This window comes from Melozone crissalis, unplaced genomic scaffold (genome assembly GCF_028551555.1).
Source record: "Melozone crissalis strain CALT ecotype California unplaced genomic scaffold, PUWL_Pcris_2 ptg000287l_1, whole genome shotgun sequence".
NCBI classification, from domain to species: Eukaryota; Metazoa; Chordata; class Aves; order Passeriformes; family Passerellidae; genus Melozone; species Melozone crissalis.
Window position 1 is genome coordinate 267763 of NW_026536040.1, and position 18888 is coordinate 286650.

At 40.1% G+C, this 18888-nt stretch overlaps 1 protein-coding gene across 1 annotated transcript in view; it reads left to right on the forward strand.

Moving 5' to 3' along the window:
- The window catches only part of LOC128949766 (inositol polyphosphate 4-phosphatase type II-like), a 198326-nt gene that overhangs the window by 125952 nt on the left and 53486 nt on the right, over positions 1-18888 (forward strand). The window contains exons 8-11 of the mRNA XM_054294622.1: positions 5653-5783; positions 8823-8927; positions 12159-12267; positions 17424-17601. Of these exons, the coding sequence (XP_054150597.1) occupies positions 5653-5783; positions 8823-8927; positions 12159-12267; positions 17424-17601 (523 nt within the window). The remainder of the gene's footprint in view (positions 1-5652; positions 5784-8822; positions 8928-12158; positions 12268-17423; positions 17602-18888) is intronic.

Below are 18888 nucleotides of genomic sequence, written 5' to 3' on the forward strand. Positions count from 1 at the left end.
GCAATGGGGAGTAGTCCATATGACTGGCATCCCCTATTCCCCAACAGGCCAAGCCATGGTGGAGAGGGCCCACCAGAGCTTTAAGAAGATCTTATCCCGGCAACAACCGGCGATGAAGGTGGAGACCCCCCACGTCCGGCTGTCAAGGGCATTGTACACGCTTAACTTTCTAAATTGCTCTTTTGACAGCCAAAATCCTCCAGTGGTCCGGCACTTTGGCAGTCACCAGCAGCTGCAGCCTAAAGCCAGGCCACCGGTTCTTGTAAAAGATCCGGAGACCTGGCGGACGGAGGGCCCCTTTGACCTGGTGACCTGGGGGAGGGGATATGCCTGCGTGTCCACTCCCTCAGGCCCCAGGTGGATTCCATCTAAGTGGGTCAGGCCCTTCGTCCCGAAACAGAGGACTAAGAAGGAGGCAGTACCACAAGTCCGGCAAGCTTGTTGGCGTTGGCGGAGGAAACCACACCATCAATCTTTGTCTTTCTTTCCAGATCTTCCCCCAGTTACAGAAGAGCCCTCTGCTCCAGCTTCTCCTCCACCCCTTGACCTCCTATGTCATGTTTCCTCCCATTCACCCCCTGCTCCAGCTCTTACCCCCTGTATGTTTTACTTAAACTGGTTGTTTGGAGAAGAACCATTTTTGTGAATTCGTCATACTTTTACTATCTTATCTCAGTTACATCTCCCCCATGGCCCCCGTTTCAACATCGCTGACTCCCATCCCTAGCCTGCTAATGGCGATCATGACGACCTGCGGACTCCTTTTGCCACCTTCGGAGCCGTGGGTCATCCCCCAGCGGAAAGTCAACGTCTGGCGTGCCTTGGCTCAATCGTTAGGACAGGACAGTATATGCCTAGACACCGGCGCAGCAGAGGACCCGATGTCGCCTTGTGGGGATCCCTTTCTCTCCAGGCGAGTTTCTCCCTGCCTTCTAAAGTGCCTTTAATGCTATCCTAGCCCAGAGCCTCACTATCCTCCCCAGTTGTGATTCCTCCAACGCCTGGAGAGACGGAGTGAGCAGGCTAGATCCTGCACCCTCCGAGCCCACAGAGTTACATTTCCTCGGTTCGACCAATGCATCAATTTGCTTTCAGTTTGATTATACAATCACCCCCGTCGAGAGGGGTAATGAGGTAGTGCTACAGTCCAAGTTAGAATACCAAGCTAAGCAGTGGTGTAAGGCTGTCCTAAAGATCCTCGGCCCCACCACTACCAGACGGACCCCTTACTCCCTTCCCCGAGGCGTGTTTTTAATTGTGGCGACCGGGCGTGGGCAGGCATCCCCTCTGGCCTGGTCGGAAGGGCCGTGCACTTTTGGCCGGCTGACACTGTTTACCCCCAACGTCACTCAAATTATCAATTGGAAGAAGACAAACATCACATCTAAATTGGCTAGACCTAAAAGAGATCTCAAGGATCTCATTGAGGATTGTGATGATGAAATTACTCATTGGTCACACTCAAAATCCGTCGCCTTTACCATCTTGTTGCCTTGGGTATCGGTGGCGAAGGCTCTAGGTGAATTGGGCTGTCTAGAGTGTTGGGTGGCTAAACAAGCAAATTTTACTTCGGCCGCGCTCTACGACCTCCTCACAGACGAGGAAATAACAAGGAAGGCGACACTCCAAAACAGAGCAGCAATAGATTTTCTATTGCTGCTCCATCATCATCACTGTGAGGAGTTTGAGGGCCTCTGCTGCCTGAACCTATCCTCTCGAGCCGAGGACGCCAGACATTCCATCAAGAGGCTGCAAGACCTTGTCCATCAGGTCAAGCAAGAAACCTCTGACTGGCTGGGGGACATTTTCAAGGGTTGGGGCCTCAGCGGGTGGGCCGGTTCCATAATAGAATCTGTTTGCAAGGTTGTTCTGAGTTAATTAGTACTTTTAGTTTTCATTATTTTGATCCGCGGTTTGGTCCAGAGACTAATGGTCAGAGATACCTCAGCATCTGTCAACCATGCCGCAGTCCCGTCGGACAAGCCCATCGAGCTGGAAGACCTCTCCTCGGAGGCCGAAGAAGCTACAGATGAGGAAGGGGCGACCGCACCGTCCTTCGACCACCCAGGGGCGGGCGGATTCCAGCTCGAAGAAAGCGAGGCCTGGCCGGACCAGCCGCGAGATCCTGAATTTTAAGTTTCTGTGGACTTCCCGTTCTTTTTATTTTATTTATTAAGAAACGGGGAGATGTTGTAGTGTGTTTTTAAGTTTCTTGTTTTGTTCCCCCATTTTAGGTATTATTCTCTCCCTGTTCTTTGTAAGATGGTTCTTCCCCCTCCAGTTTTCCCGCCACAGAGTCTTTGGCAGTTATGTTACCACGGTTACCCCTGTCCCCCTTATTTGTCAGTCTCTCAAGTTACATAACTGCTCCTCCCTTATCCCACCATATAAGTAAAGTTTTCCTCCTCCCTGGGCCCAGTCAATCACCCCCCACTCCTCCCTGCTTTCGAGAACATTCTTCTCTCTGGGGGTCATAGTTGGCTGGCGTCCCAGGGCCCCTCCTTATTGGATAAGTTCTTGTGTCAGTTTTCTTATGTACCTCCCCACATGTTCCCCTATTGGTTAGCTGGGCTTCCCCTCCCGTCTCCACCCCTTCCCTGTAAAACTCTGTCTCCCCCCCGTGTTCGGGGCCATTTTTGCTGTGGGTTTTTCCACCTGTTGGTTTGCCCTGTGCTGCATGTGGGCTCTTCAATAAACCGACGTTTTACCCCCAGCAAGTGGTCGCCTCCTCTCTCGTCTCATCCAGCGCGAACCCAAGTCCGCAATCCAGCCCAGCCCGAGGCCAGGACGCCAAGGGGGGCTGGCCTCAGATGCGCAGGGGCGTCGGCCGCTTTACCCCTTCAGCTAGCCGGACTTAGGGCCGTGTACGCCCTCGCGCACTGATGTTTTGCAAAAGTAGATTTCAGAAGCTCATTTTGCTTAGCGGAGGCCAAAATCACTTAGTCTTCTAGGTTTTGAATTTGTCATGTTTGCTTTACTAGGAAACACATCATTAGATTTTTGAAGCTGTATGTATAAAAAATTGCTACTTGGCCTTCATACAGCATTTTCAGCTTATGTGCTTTTTAATAGCACAATTGTTGTTTGACACAGTTACTGGTTGAAGTGGATTTTTAAAGTTATTCAATGAAATAAGTTAACATTAAAGTATTAAAATATTATTAAAAATTTCAACAATTGTATTAGTGTGAACTGTAAACTTTTTCAAAAATGGAAAATACTATGGTTTTTCCACTCTGTGTACTTTTAGAAAAGGCCTTTCATGTAATAATAATAAAGCTTGGTACTGTGGAGTATTGTTGATGGAGTTTAGATATAGAAAAGACAACTCTTTTTTCATTCATAACTCAGAATTTTATGGAGTCAACAACAGCAGTGATAAACTGTAAAAAGACCACGAGACATAAATCCAATTTAAATGCTCTGTCTTCTATAATTTCATTAGAAAAAGAAATAGATATAAAGTGAGGCTATGAGACTGTTTTCTATGGAAGTGTCTGCCATATAATCCTGTTTTCTAATGGTTTTGATTTTGCTGGAGTTTAAAATGCAAATAAATTCAGAAATCGTAGTCTTTAAAATTTCCACGCTGTGTATGCTCTAGATTGCTATAGCGCTGTACTCTCACTTTAAGCATTGTTGATGTGTCTTTTTTTGCCACATATTGAAGACTGAATTTTTACTTCATTGATTTGTACATGTTTCTGAGGAGAAACAAATACCAACCTTGTCACCAGTAATGGGGACAGGATTTGATATTTCTTGAAGACCTATTAAAATTAATATTCCCATTGCTATTGATGTCAGTGGAGTTAACTCTCAAACTTCAGTTTGAGACCAGCAGCTCCAGGCATGAGCTTAGATGGAGGCAGGGATGTAGTTCTTGGATAGAATACTCTATTCCTATACAGAAGGAGTAGTAAAGTTTTGGAAGCCAGCCAGGTCCAAACATTGTTGCTAAAACTATTAAATCAGACACCATAAATATTAAGGGCCAAAACATTATCGCTGCACATAAACAAAATTGCATATCCTGACAAATTTTACACATTTTGCTGAGAAGGAAGCCCTAAGATTTTAATTGAAAGGGAACCTCATGTTATACTGCTAAAAACTGGCAAAGAAAATGGTCCCTGAGAATGTTTGGTTTATCCTCTCAAATCCCTTCGTGACAGATTGTTCTTATGCTACAGCATTACCAGTTTGTATTGCTGGAGGAAAGTTTAATTGGTTCAGCTTCAGGAGCAATTAAATGGCAGAAAGTAATAATATCGTTAACATAGACTGTCAGCAAGTCCATGTGTTGTGTCTTTGTTTCCATGTTGATATTTTCAAGAACATGTACAAATGCAATGCTTTAATTCCGCTTCCAGTGCAGTCTCTCTGGTTTTGATTGTCACCTACACCAGGAGCAGAGGTCTGCCTATGGAGCTTGTTCTGACTGCACTGCTCACACTAATGCAAAGCTAATAATGATGGGGAAAGCACCACCAGTGTGTTGCTGTTCCATTTAAGAAGTCATTTTAAGGCTTTTTTGACTAATGGTCAGATCTGCTGCTCACATAAGTGAGCTCTGTGTTCCTGCGCTGCAAGCTCACTGGTCCTTTCCTCCCTCTTTCCACCTCTTCTACCCTATTTTTGCTTTTTCTTACATAATTTTTCTGTATGCAAGAACTGTCTTCTGGAAGACTTTTTGGAGACTTCCAAGAATTACAGTGGAACACTCTTCTTGATGCTCCAAGGAAAATAATGAAAACTGGTTGTGTTGCAAACATTTTCTCCTGTTAAATTCCAGATGTTTGAAGACTGACTGAAGATCTTTTATTTTCCTTAAAAGCAGGTCCCACAAAATGGCTTTGGGAGAGATACAGGAGAAACTTCCTCTGCAAGAGGAAAAACCAAACAGAAAGCCCAAAATACTAGGCTTGTTTGTGCAGGAAATTCAGATGATCTCTATTTCACTCAGGTCAGCTCTCAGGAGTGTACAGGAAAACTGATAATTTACTAAAGGATTTCCTTTTGGATTTCCAGTGACCTGTTTGGTTACCACAGCAGTACTTTTTTGACCTGATGAACACTGGACATGACATTTTAGGGAGCAGGTGTTGGGATTTTTTGTGTATATTTTGTTTTGAATCCTGAAGAAATGTGGTGAGAGCTGATGTGTTGATTAAACTGAATTTGTAGAAACACTGCTAGAAATATGTGTTTATGAAATGTTTATGAAAGTATACAAAGAGTAGTGCATCAAAACAACCATACTGAAAGTTTTGCAGGAAAAAGAAACTTTATATTCTTTCCAATGTTGTTTAATATCTCTTGAGATAAAGTTACTTGCTCTGAGCACAACTCTCTGGAGCCTGGAAGCCTTCTTTCCTTCATGAAAGAAGTGGTATTTCATTTTGAAGGTTACTGCATTTATACCAGATGAGTTTTGAGCACAAAAGTTACTGCATTATCTACTGACATAATTTATTGTTTACTTGTAAAAGAGAGATGAAAAGCAGATCTCACAAGCAGTCCGAAAACGGATTTTATTTCAATTAGAAATCTTTCTGATGTTTTGTAGCAAACTTGTTTTAGATTAATTTGGATGAACCTTGATAGATTAATGAGTTAATTAGCGCCTTCCCTTTTTGCTTTTTGGTACAGGAATCAGGAGCTTAAAGACCTGGGAGAGCTTGCTCCTCACTGGGACAACATGCGCAAAAGTGTAATTGCTCACTGTGATCAGTTGCTGAGCATGTACCAGGACACTCTGGCAGAGCTTGGGAAGCATACAGGTGGGAATCTGTGATTTTATCTGGAACCTTTCAGAGCTTACTAGATTGTTAGCTATAAAATACTGGCATATTCAGTGGGAATAAAATACATAAAAATCTTAGAATCAAAGGATGGTTTGGATTGGAAGGGACCTTAAAGATTATCAAGTTCTAGCCCACCTGGACCAGGTTACTCAAACTCCCATCCAGCCTGGCCTTGAATACTTCCAGCAATGGGGCATCCCCAGCTCCTCTGGGCAGCCTGTTCCAGTGTCTCACCTCCCTCCACATTAAAGAATTTCTTCCTTATGTCTAATCCAGATCTCCTCATTTAAGTTTGAATCCCCTTGTCCTGTCATCACATGATCTTGTAGAAAGTCCCGCTCCAGCTTTTATTGTAAGCTCCCTCCAGGTACTGAGGCAGTAAGGTTGCAATTGCATCAGCCTGAAATCTCTTTCCCAAGCTGAACTGTTCCAATCAGCATCTCTGTGGCCTCCTCTGGACTCACTCCAGCAGGTCTGTGTCCCTCCTGCGCTGGGAGCCCAGAGCTGGATGCAGAGATCTTGGTCACAGAAAAGGAGAAATCCGATTTGAGTGTATTAAAAAAAACCAGTCTCTAACTGAAAGTCACCTTTTTGAAAGCAGTCGGTCAGCTGCTTAAATATTTGGTGGGGGAAAAAGCTCTTGTGTTGCACTAAATGTTGTATAATTATTTCCATTTTGTTGGCAGAAGTGACGTTTCTTGTATTTATGATTGTTTGTCATCATCAGAATATCCCAGTTCCAATTTTGGCATCTACTGTCTAGCCCAGTATGGCACTTCCTGATTCTGTTTTAAATAGTATCTATATGTATTTTCAATCTTTGCCTAATTAATCTTGAAAGCGCTCCATAAAGTGTCGTAAACAAGCCAATAAATATAGATAATGACAGATCCAATGTAATAATTATAACATTCAGGAAGATATTGAGGGGACATTTTGAGATTTTAAAAAACAGACAATATAATCTCTTAAACATAAACCCTGCAAGACCTGTGTTGTGCAAAGTGGCTTTCTAAAGGGTTTATAATGTTAAAGGACCCATCTTAATTGGGTCTTGAGAGAAATAATGTGGTCCTGGGAAACTGAGGTCATCCGGGAGGAGCAAATCAGCACATGTAAAAGAGAAAGGGACATTAATCAGAAAACAAAGCAGTCTAATACAAGATTGTATACAAGATCAGAAAAGCAAGCCAGACATAGATTTGATTTAATACTGTAGTTGAACAAATAGTTACGTTGGGAGCACGTTGAAATTCAAGTACTTCTGAAGTAGAAATTGCTAAGATTAGGGATGTGAGTACAATTTTAATTCAGACTTTTCAGGTCAACATATTTCAAGGCATGCCAAAAACCATTTTGCTGTTCAGTGTAGCCAGTGCAGGTGTCTTTCTTCATCCTAAAACATCGCCTGAGTTTGTGTTGAATTGTTCAGAAGGGCAGATGGCACCTGCAAATAAAATTTCTCCAAAATATGCTCATGCTTCCCCAGCACAATAATCTCACGTTGGGCTTTTTGAGTGATACCCACTTGAACTCAACCAAACTATTTGGGAATTTAGTGGAGAAGGCTGTTAGGAGACCACCTAATTTCTTTTTGAAGTTGAGAGATTGCTGTGGAAGTATGAGGAAGCCACATTAGTGTTAGACAGCAATTTTGGTTTACCAGCATATTTATTGAAAATGGATGTTTAAGAAAGTTAAAACTATTTCAGATTTGAGTTGTTTTGGCAAACACTTTTATCCTCAGTTATGGGAGAATTTGAGAGAATGTAAAGCATTTTATTGTAAGGAAATATACCAGGAAGATATAAGTGTTAGGAAACAAAAAGCCCAGTAATTTCAGGTAACTCTAAAGCACAGATTTGGTGATATTGGGAGGGAGTGGAACTTTGAAAATTATTTGTTTGTTTCAATCTGCATCATGGGATTTCCTGTCTAATCTAAAATTTTGACTCCTGGCTGTGCTCTTCATCTGTATTAAATTATAATTTAAAGTTCCTAACTTAGGGAGCAGCCTGAGCATGCTTGGCTGGTCTGGAGCATCGTTGGTGCCCTCTGGCAGAGTGGTTTATATTGGGAGGCTCAGTGCTCAGTCCTGTGGCAGTTTCAACAGATAAACACTAGCAAGTCTTGATTGGGCAAGCAAAAAACAATTTAAAATATTTTCTTTATCTTTTTATGTGTTTGCTTCAAAAAAAGGCTGAACCTTGGCAAAACTTATTTAAAAATTCCATCTGAGTGAGAGGAATTTTAGTTCTAGTAATTAATAGTTGGCGAAATGATAGAATGTTGGAAAAGTGGCCTAGGTGAACGTTGGGCTGCCTGAGTTAGAAGACAAGGCCACCTCTCTTTCCTAATCTACACCCTTTTATTTTATACAGATTCTGTATTAAATGTGTTCAGGTAAATTATATTTTAATGCTGTCGGACTTTAATTATTTTTCTTTACGCTACCAAAAAACTACTCAAATTCTAATGTTTTGGAAATATACAGCCATATTAATTTGTTTTGTTTTGTTTTTCCAAGGCATCATGCCTCCTCTGAACAAATATATAGCTTTTCTTAAGATAGTTTGTGTTTCTTTATTTGACCTTTCTAGGAAGAACGCATAGCCTATTCAATACAATACTTTTCTTCAAAGAAAATAATCTTACTTGGAAAAATGCAGTGCCATCATAGCTCTGTAACCTCGCAGTTTTAGCACAGAATATACACAATGCACATTAACTGCTGCGTTGTCTCCAGCAGACTACAGACTGATTTCAGACAGCAGGGAAGAGTATCTGTCTCCCAGAATAAAACAGTTAGATTGCTCTGTGAATTAAATGCTGCTTTGCTGCTTCCAGTATGGATACATGCTGAGACTCAGTGAACATTTCATCTCCTAATATATAATTATCCATTGAAGGTAAATTAAAGACAACTCCTCACATACAAGTATTGTCTCCCTTTAAAAGGAATACAAAAACATCTGGGTAGTTAAGACAATGATTCTTTAAACTTTTGTTTTTCAGGTTCTTCCTTTAAATCAAGCTGTAGCAAAGGAGAAAAAACACTAGAATTCATCCCAATAAATCTTCATCTGCAAAGAATGCATGTGCATAGTCCTCGATTGAAAGGTAAAGAAATTCCCCAAGTATGACTAAGTGTGCTTTGAAACACAGTTTCACTGAAATCTAGAAATCACATCCAAAGTCAAAGCTCTGCAAGGAATTTCCCTGCCTCGTCTTCTGATGCCACAAGTTGTGGACAATTACTGCACATCTTGGAAAACTAGGGGCTGGTTAACTAAATTTCTTCCAAGTTCTTTTCTAAAAACAGATTCCAAGAATGTGCTCATGTTGTTCCTATGACACTTCAAGCAAATAAGTAAATGGAGAATATGTGCTATTTTGGCTCAGTGTTGAGTGAAAATACTGCAAGCTTCCAACATCTCCTGGAAAGGGGGATAACTTTCTCTAACATGGTCTGTGGTTCTTTTTAACACAGAATTCTGTTGTTGCCACTTGCATATGATTTTAGCAGCTTCCTTTACAGATCAAAGATCATATTGATACATATATATGACCAAATGGCACAGTGAATAATTTGTTGATCAATTGAGATCTGATAAATTTGCTGTAACTACAAACACAGAAATTACATTCTGATATGGTTTTTGCCTTATTAATACACTCTGCATCTAAGATTGTAAAACAGGAAATAAAAACAGTGGTAAATTTCCTGTTTTGTACTGTGTGAGTATACATCCACTTCTAAATTGGGACACAGGGGCTTCCAATTATCTGTTAGATACTTGTTGGTTCAATATTTTGTTATTTGTTTTACTAAAAAACTGTGCCTCCAAATATTTCAACAAGATGGGGATTTATAGTGACATAATGTGATAACACAGATTTTAATTTAATGTTTTCAAGTTAATTAATTAACTGAAAAGGATTTTTAGGTTTGTAATGGGGGCCAGAAGCTTAACGTTGTCTTTTCAACAAAACCTCTTTGTGAACAGGACACTGTTCTATTTGCTAAATAAAAAGAGAATTTGAGTGAAATCTGTGACTTACTTAAGCACCCACAACTTTTACAGTACTGGAGTTTTGTTTTGCTTTTTAATGAATTTTCTCCCTTCTTCTCCAAAACCATTTTGCTTTGCACACATCATTAATTGATAATCAAAAAGAGTACAGGAAGAGATAAATGTTAGAATTGTTCTAGTTGTCTTCCAAATTTGGATCTTCAAATTATAAAACTCTGCCTCTGTTAGTTAACTGATGTTCTTCCCTGTGTCTTGTATTAGATATATGCAGGCTAAGCAGTTTGCAGCAATTGCTAATTGATCTGGAATAGGCAGCACTTCGATATGAAGCTGGTCTTTCTCAGCTCATGCTTTGCTTGGCATATATCAAAGGACACCTGGAATATAACCAGGAGAATGATACTGGAAGGGGAAGAATAAAAATTCATGGAGGTGGCATTTAAACAAGCTAATGATCCATGGAGGTGTCATTAGCCCTTACACTATCAGATATCTTAATTTTGGGAATGCAAGATAGGTTTTTATCCCATCTATTGTATATACACATTGGTATGTGGGTTTTTTTGTGTTTGACATGTATAATAATAGATTTGCTTTTCCTGAACTTTTGTTTGGGTTGTCATTGAGTACTGAAATGGAAGAGAAAGTGTGCTTAAGCTTTCAGTAGGAGTAGCTTTGAGGAAAAATACTGTTTTCCTATGGGTCAATGGTATCCTTATCCATTTGATAAACCCCACATTGTGCTCTGTTCATCATACTAGAGAACTTAAATCTGTATATTGACATAGCTTTGCTTTTGTTTCTGTTTGCAATATGTGCTTGTTTTAAATAGATTTGGTGAACTGAAGTGGTTTTTGTTTTGCATCTGGCCAGTTTAAGACACTGACTGCCTCCTCCTCCTCCTTATTGTCAAGTATCAGTGGAGTCCTAATAGCTGAAGAATATGTATTAGTGATAATCTGTATAAAGACCTAAAAGAATGGGCTATTTAAGAACCTTGAGGCTCACCTTAGGCAAATGAAATTATGTCACTTCTCCTTTTAAGTGGATATTGAAGAGTCACCAACTCATTAGAGCTCAAATCAATTTGAGCAAATGTGTTCTGAGATTCAGCTCAGGAAGTAAGGCATAGTTCATTAACTGTGAATCATTTGTACAGTGCTCATGCTTCTGGGCATATTTATCATCACAATGCAAGTTCTATTTTAGGAGAGGTCTAGATTTTAATTTACATGGGAAACTTCTTTGAGGAATAAAACAGTTCTCAAAAAACATCCTGTAACGTTTCCTTTAGAAATGCATTTTAAAGATGAGGCATTTGGAACTGCACTTTTGTACCTCCAGTAAGTTCAGGTACAAAACAGGTACTTACTGTAAATGTAAATTTTTAAACTTAGAAAAAATAGTTATGTGGTGTGGGATGTAATTAAATCTTCATCTCCACCCTGAGAATCAATCACGAGCTCTTTGAAAAATGATGTTTCACCTCCAGTTCTGTAAGCATATATCCACAAAAAGAATTCATCCCCTATGTCATAAGGCACCAGGTATATACAGAAAGAGACAACAGATTGTTTTCTCAGCAAGCATTTCATTAGTATGATTTATTTCCTATTCTGGTAGCTTCTCAACTGACTTTGTGTTTATAAACATATATAAGAAGTGTATATCCTAGAGCAGGGCTCACCAATTCAGCATTAAACACCATTATATCTGAAAGTACAGTAGCATTACATCCGAACAAATTGAAGCTAGAAAAGGAATAGGGATTTTTACTAGCCTAATTGACTTCTCTGGGAATGCAGTGAGTTTGTTGTCATTTGAAATCTTTTAATCAAGATTAGATGCCTAAACAAAGAGATGCCTTCACTCAACCAAGAGACAAGCTTGATGCAGGAATTATTAGCTGTGATTCAGTAGTCTCTATTATTCAGTCAGACTATTCCATCAAAATGGTCTCTTTTGACTCTAAAATGCTTGAACATGACTACAAGTTAAATAATGAAAGGGGCAATAGAGTGGAATACGCAATGGGCCAATTTACTTGTCAGCTTTGTAAACTGCAGAGCTGGAATATTCTTCTACTCAGTGGCACATAATTTACATATAGCCATAAATCAAATGAACTTTTTAAAGTGTGCAGTGGCTGTATAGAAAGATTGATTAGCTCTTGGGCCTTCTTGGGACATGGATTATCAATTATTCCCTGGAAATTATATAGACTTGTCCTTACTTTTTGTGGAATAGATGTCATAGTGTTTCCATGATTTAGGGATAGAAGCATTCAGATGTCTGTGTTCCTCTGTTCCCATTCCAGATGCTCTGTATGATGTTATCACTGTGGGAGCCCCAGCAGCACATTTCCAAGGATTTAAGAATGGTGGTCTCCGGAAACTGCTGAGTAAATTTGAGGCTGAAAGACGAAAGTAAGTATTCTTTCCAGCAGCTGGGAAAATACCATTAAGGTTGCATTAAAATGCTATAAGCTCACTGAATAACAAAACAGTTTATCCTGCTGAATGAATGGAAGATTAAAATCTGGTAGGATTGAACACTGCATTCATAAAATATTCCCCTTTTTTCCCCTGCTTTGATGAAAATTGAAACACGCTCTACTTCTTGTGTTAAGACCAATTTTGAGTAAACACAGGAAATTACCTCAAGCTGTGCTGCAGCGTGTTCAGGTTGGGAGGATTTCTTCATGTAAAGGGTTTTTGTGCATTGGGACTTGTGGTGGAGTCATCATCCCTGGAAGTGCTCAAGAAAAGGCAGGACTCGGCACTCGGTGCTGCGGTTTAGTTGATATGGGGGTTGTTCTGTCAAAGGTTGGACTCGATGATCTTGGAGGTCCTCTGCAACCTTAATGGTTCAAAATTATGATTTTTTTTCCTTGTATTTTAGGAAGCTGGAGGTATATCAGTACTTGAAAACCTGCTGTTCAGAATGAGCGATCTCTTTGGCAATTCTTGTGCTAAGAGGAATGTATCTGTAGACAATTTTTAAATACAGAAATTGTAACTTAAGGTAGCAGCTTTATTTCTGACAGGCCTGGGTGTATGCTAAGGTAGAAGTATTTTTAGTACGCTGTGAAAAAACAAACTACTCTTATTCTTCAGAAAGCCAAAATAAGACTAATCAAAAATAAAGGTTTCAGCTTATTGTGGAGCTCAAATGCTTTGTTCACTGTTGAACATGCGCCAAAGTGTTAGTCACATCTTTTCCTAAGAATTGGATGTATTTGTGTTTGTTGCTGTGGCTGTTCAGATTTTTTCAGTAGTTGTGACTGCTCAGTGCTCCAGCTGATGGTGCCAACTGCAGTGTTACAGCATTCCAAAGGGAAAGCAGGGAGGGAGTGCTCTGATCTAAATTACCATGACAGTCCACAGCAAATTAATTCCATTATAGTCAATGCTCAAAAAAGTTTCATGGATAAAATATCATAGAGAATAAAAGGGAAATTATTCAATTCTTCTGTTGACTTCTAGGTTGAATAGGAGCTGGCATTAATATTAACATCAAACAAAACCCAGCAGATCTAGTTGCTTTGAAAACTGTATTATTGAGGGGGTCTTGCTTGCCCTACACAGTATAAAAACCCTGTTAAATCTTCAAAAAGCTTTCATTTCCCTGACCACCTCTGATGCTGAAACCTGCCAATGAAACACGTACATCATGTTGATCACATAAGACGCATCGAGAAACTCGGTGTTAATATTCTGCTGTCAGCAAACTGGTATGGGCAGCCTCATCCCCATCATATGAGGGCCTACAAAGTACATGTTTTCTGTTGAAGAAAATGTCTGAAGACACTTCTTAAAGTATCTTCTCCTTTACTATCTGATTAATGCAGTTGCAATAGTGATTTGTGGGTTTTTATCATAAAAATTTATAACTGAAGCCGCTAGATATAAATAATATAATAGACATAATCCTTTAAAGTTATATGATATAAAGTAGCATTACAGTTCTCACAGTGCTCACCTTTCAGAAAATGAACCATTTCTTACTACATTCTCAATCTTATAATGGACAAATTTATTTCACTCTGGCGACAACAGTGCTACTTTGCATGCACCTGTTTATTTTGCTGGATAAAGGTGTTTTGAGGACACCTTGTGTCCCCCGGGGCACCTTCTGCAATTTGAATTTCCTGTTTTATGATGGGGCTAGATTTTCTGAAGATTTTGTTGAAGGAAGAAGTGACACCTTGCGATATCAGTCAGAATACAGAACGAACAGGAAAAATGCAGATTCAGCAGCCGTTTTCTCTAGGCTAACTGAGCTGAAGACCTAATGCAGGACTTGGGAAGAGACTAGTTCTCAGCCAATCCTAGCAGCTGTCAAGATGTGACAGAATTGCCTTGCGTGTTTTTGACCTTCAGTCTGATTATTAGAGCAGTTTATCAAAATATTCAACAGTGTCAGCATATTGCAATATATTTCTTGCGCAGTCTTAGACTTGTGGAATTTGCAGACAAAGAGAAACAGTTATCTGGTAGCATTTGCAGTTGCAAAACAAAAACAAGACTGAGACATATGTTTTGTGAAAGTTTATCAAGCAGAAGAATGTGGAAAATGTGTATGTGAAGATAGTTCTGGCGTCTTTTCTATTACACAGAATATCAATCTTTGTGCAGACACAAGGGGAAAGTCCTGTATAATAATATTTACAAAAATGCAGTGGCTTTGCAATTCTTCTCTCATTTATTACCATCAGGAATGTCATATCCAATTTTTATAAAAGGCACATTATAAAAAAAAAATAGGACCTGAAATGAGAGCAAGAAAGGCTTTTCTTTTAAGTGAAAAGTTTCTGGTATGTGATCTGAAGAATGTCCATAAAGCAAGTTTAGGACTGAAATGACCGCTGACAGTCATGTGGTTATGGTTAATGATGGCGCCAATATATGGAAATGGTCAAGTGTGGTTTTATATGCTTAGTGAAAGCTTTCAAACTTTTCCCAGAAAGCATTATAATACAGTTTTCAAAAGGTACCTGAGTCATAATTTACATATGAGAGGTATGTTTTCATTATGCTGCTGCTATTCTGCACTGGACCTACCCATGCGGCCTTTACCCTAATGCAGAAGTTTCATGCAGTTTGTGCCTTAGGACACCTGTGAAAAGTTTCTCTTCTGCCTAACAGTGCTTACATACCAGAGCTGCATGCAGCACTAAGCTTTAAAAGTAGCTGCAGAGGAGGGAATGTCGCTTACTTGTGAGTGGGAATATCTGTTTGTGAAGGCTAAGGCCACAGAAAACCTCAGCTAGTCATACATGCAGCAGTGTGAACACAACAGTTAGAAACTTCAAACGTGTTGTTTCTGAAAAATAATTACACATTCTTCTAGGGGGATTGAGAAAGTTGCTCTCAAATTATGAGAGGAACTAAATATTTGAAGTTGTGTCGTGCTTTCTAGGGTTCTGAAAATGTTTAAATTGTCCAAATAATTACCAGTCTGGTAGTGCACTTCATTCTGAAGAGTCATTCTCTCTTCACTAATTCCTTTACTTAAAAGCTATGATTTACTTAATTGCAATGAGAACTGCCCACACCTTTGGTGTCACTGCCCTCTTTCTTACAAGTGGTGTCTGTAGCTTTTCTGCTGCAATATTCAGTGAAGCCTAGAGCTGTGGGAGATCAGTGAAAACTATCTAGGATTTAAAGACTGAGGGAAATCCCAGAAAGGAGTGAACTTGATAACAACATTAGCCAGATTCAGCCTGCAAAAAGGACTTTTTGATAAAGGGAGGGAAAAGCCTGATGGGGAATTAGAGAAGTGTCAAGACTTTTAAGACTATGTCTTCACTGCAATTAACATAGACTGTTGCTCTTTGTCCCTGCCCTATCCACTGAGCCTGCTGCTTGAGGGTTCCAGTGGATGTAGTGCCAGATCTGACTCTGGAAGTCATCTCACTAACAGGCTCTCCACCTCAAAGGCAGAACTGTGGCAGTTTCTTGATTACTCAGAGGGACAGAGGTTTGCTTGTTTTTCCTAATTCATTAGGAGGGACAGTTTATATTATTCACTTTGCTGAAATACTCAGAATTATGACTTCTACTAGACATGGGTCTAGTAGACATGAGTAGCTCATGTAAGTTGGAGATGCGTCGTAATTTAGATGTGGCTGGTAGTAATGGCAGCTATATGCCATTAATCCTGATTGCTTCTACAAAGAATTGTATCTAGGAATGAAGACATTGGTGAAAGACAGAAAAATAGAATGGATATTGGGGAATAGAAAATTAGAATTGGGTATTGAGAGTATACCTCAGCAAAATATGTAAGCAAGAGCCTTCATTTTAAAACTGCTTGAAGCTATCCTTATTTGCCAGAATCATAGAAAATGCTGAATTGGAAGGGACTGATCAAGATTTAGTTTCTAATTTGTAGAAAACTAAAGAGAAGGAACTAGAATTCACTCAATAAAAGGCACAAAGGGGAACTGGGGGTAGGGAAGAGATCTGGACAAAGACTGAAATGAAAGCGAATGCATAAAGTTCAGAGGATTGAACAAGTGTCAGTATTTGGTCTTGGTATGCCAAATTAAGAAAGAAAGAAAGTGGTGAAATGGCTGAAGGGACTGAAATACTTCAGACAAAAAGGAGAGAAGGGAGATACAAACAGTACCAGCTGGGAGTAGCATGTACATTCCTCTGGCATTGGTGATGTGCCAGGAGGGGCTTGGGTTCTTTTTTTCCTGTTTTAATCTGAAGCTGCAGAAGATTTTGGTTAGTTTCTCTGAAAGACTAAACCAGGGCTTTATAAAAGGAAGGGTTACGTACCAGAGGTTCAGGTGAGGAGCTGTGGGCTGCAGGCAAGAGCCAGTGGGTGTGTGCATGCTGTCTGAAGTGGTGTTTGAGAACAGTGGTGTAAGAGGATATTGCATAATTTGTAGGGAGGAAAAGAAGAAAGAGGGATAGGAGAAGTCCTGCAAAATAATTGCAGTAGTTTGAACAGTGGACAGTAGGAAGTTTGCAGTGTGCATTTGTGTGGTTTTGAAGTAATTCACTTCCGCACCCATTGCTGGGTCTCTTCTTGCAAATCAGATGCCTGTTCTTTATTGGAGATAACTCTGTTTATCGTCTCTTCCTGGACATCATTGAGGCCAATCAAAACACAGTGTGGGCCACTGATCAATTCAACCTTAATGGCCCACTTGGAAAGACTCGGTGAGGCAGTCAATTCTCTTTTGGGGAGCTCAGTTGGAAGAATAAGGAGCCTTATGCTCTTTGATATTATTACCTGACTTTGTCAAATATTTTCTGTCTCTAGAATTACAGTGTTTAAAAGAAACACATAAAAACATGGGGGTTTATGTTCAGATCACCCACTCAAAGGAATTTTGCACTGTATTACTTGGAGCATGTGGTGGTGGGCTGTTTCATGCCGTTTATGCTTTTACTGTTCAAGGAAAGGTTTGTTTTTACCCTTAAATGCAGGATCAGTGGTGTCTGTGAAGTTCAGGCATCTGGCGTTTTTTTTTTTTGCAAAAGTAGTGGTAAGATTTTTAGCACCATAAGCATTGCTGTTAATGGCAGAAATGAATTTGACATGATGTGACTCTCTGTTATCACAGCACTGGATACCAGTGTATTTACTATTCACCTGAAAACACAGCCAAGGCAAAAGAAGTTCTCAGCAACATCAGTCATCTGCAGCCTCTCATATCAAGCCATGCAGACCTGCTGCTCAGTTCTGCAAGCCAGCGTTCTCCAGACAGCTTGAAGAACTCTTTAAAGATGCTTTCAGAAAAAGTAAGATTCAAATCCTCACTGCAATGGAAAATGGAGTAACCAAGTCTCTCTAACTGCTGGGGAGGAAGGGGGGGGGGGTTTCTGCATCATTTGACTTTCACAGCATCAGGAAATGTTAAATAAACTCAGCTAAAATAAGCATCAAAATGTTGTTATTAGAAAAATAATGTTATTTAGCATTTCTGTAGGCCTTCCGTATAGAAAATTAATGAAATCTATAAAGATTGCTTTATTAAAAAGTGTAATTAATTTAATTTCATGTAGCTTCTTCATCCTCTAGTGGCTACATAGTGGAGTTTATGAAAATATCAACAATTATAAATAATTTTGTAGTATGAGAAGTCTTTTTTTTTCATTCTCTTTCTATGATATTTCAAGCTGCTGGTTATGGGAGGTAGTTCAAGCCAGGTTGGTGTATAAGGTTTAGAATAACAGCATGATCAGAAATGGTGATGCAGCCTGGAAGGAGAAGCTGGGAAATTTGCTCTAGGAGATCTCAAAGTTTATTTCTCTTTTTCCTATTATATCTGTCTGTAGCTGTAACCTCTTCCTCATTTTAGTTCCTTTAGTTCTAAATTAGAGAAGATAATGTTCGCCGCTGGTCTCACAGACTGATAATGGAGATTAGCTGAAGCCTGTAGTGCTTCCCAGCATATGTTACCCTATAAAAATATGAGCCCTTATATGAATAACAATATGAACCCTGTGACCCGAGAGCTTGTGAAGAGTTTCCCATTTCTCCACGGGCCATCCCTTCAGCAGTATGATCCCAGTATGGCTCAATAACACGATCAGTAACCATTTCCATGCATCTTCAGCTATTGGGAAGTGACAGCCCTGTTGGTCTGTTGAGCACCATTACCCCAGCAGCTCCTCGTGCCATAGGAGGGTTTCAAATATTGATATTGAGCTTGGCCACTTGCTGGGAAGGCATTCCAGAAGAGCACTAGGGAGAGGAACATCGCTCTCAGCGGCAGATGTGTGAATCCACACTCGCTCTGAGAATGTGGAGTCGCTCTGAGCGTCAGGGGTGATGGAAGAAGGCAGAATTCAGCCTGGAAATGAAACAGAGGAATTTAAGGAGGGGGACTGTAGTGATTATGGTGTACCTCTGGATGCAGGAGGGCATTTTTAGCTGTGCATAGAAGAGTGAAGCTGCTCTGTTAGAGGTTAGTTCAAAGAAATCTGTATGCACAGGCAAAGCCAATCAGGCAAAGAAGGGTTTGTTCTGAAGATCCAAGGGGTGGTTGCTGAGCAATGTGCATTTTTTCTGCCATTGGCCTCTGG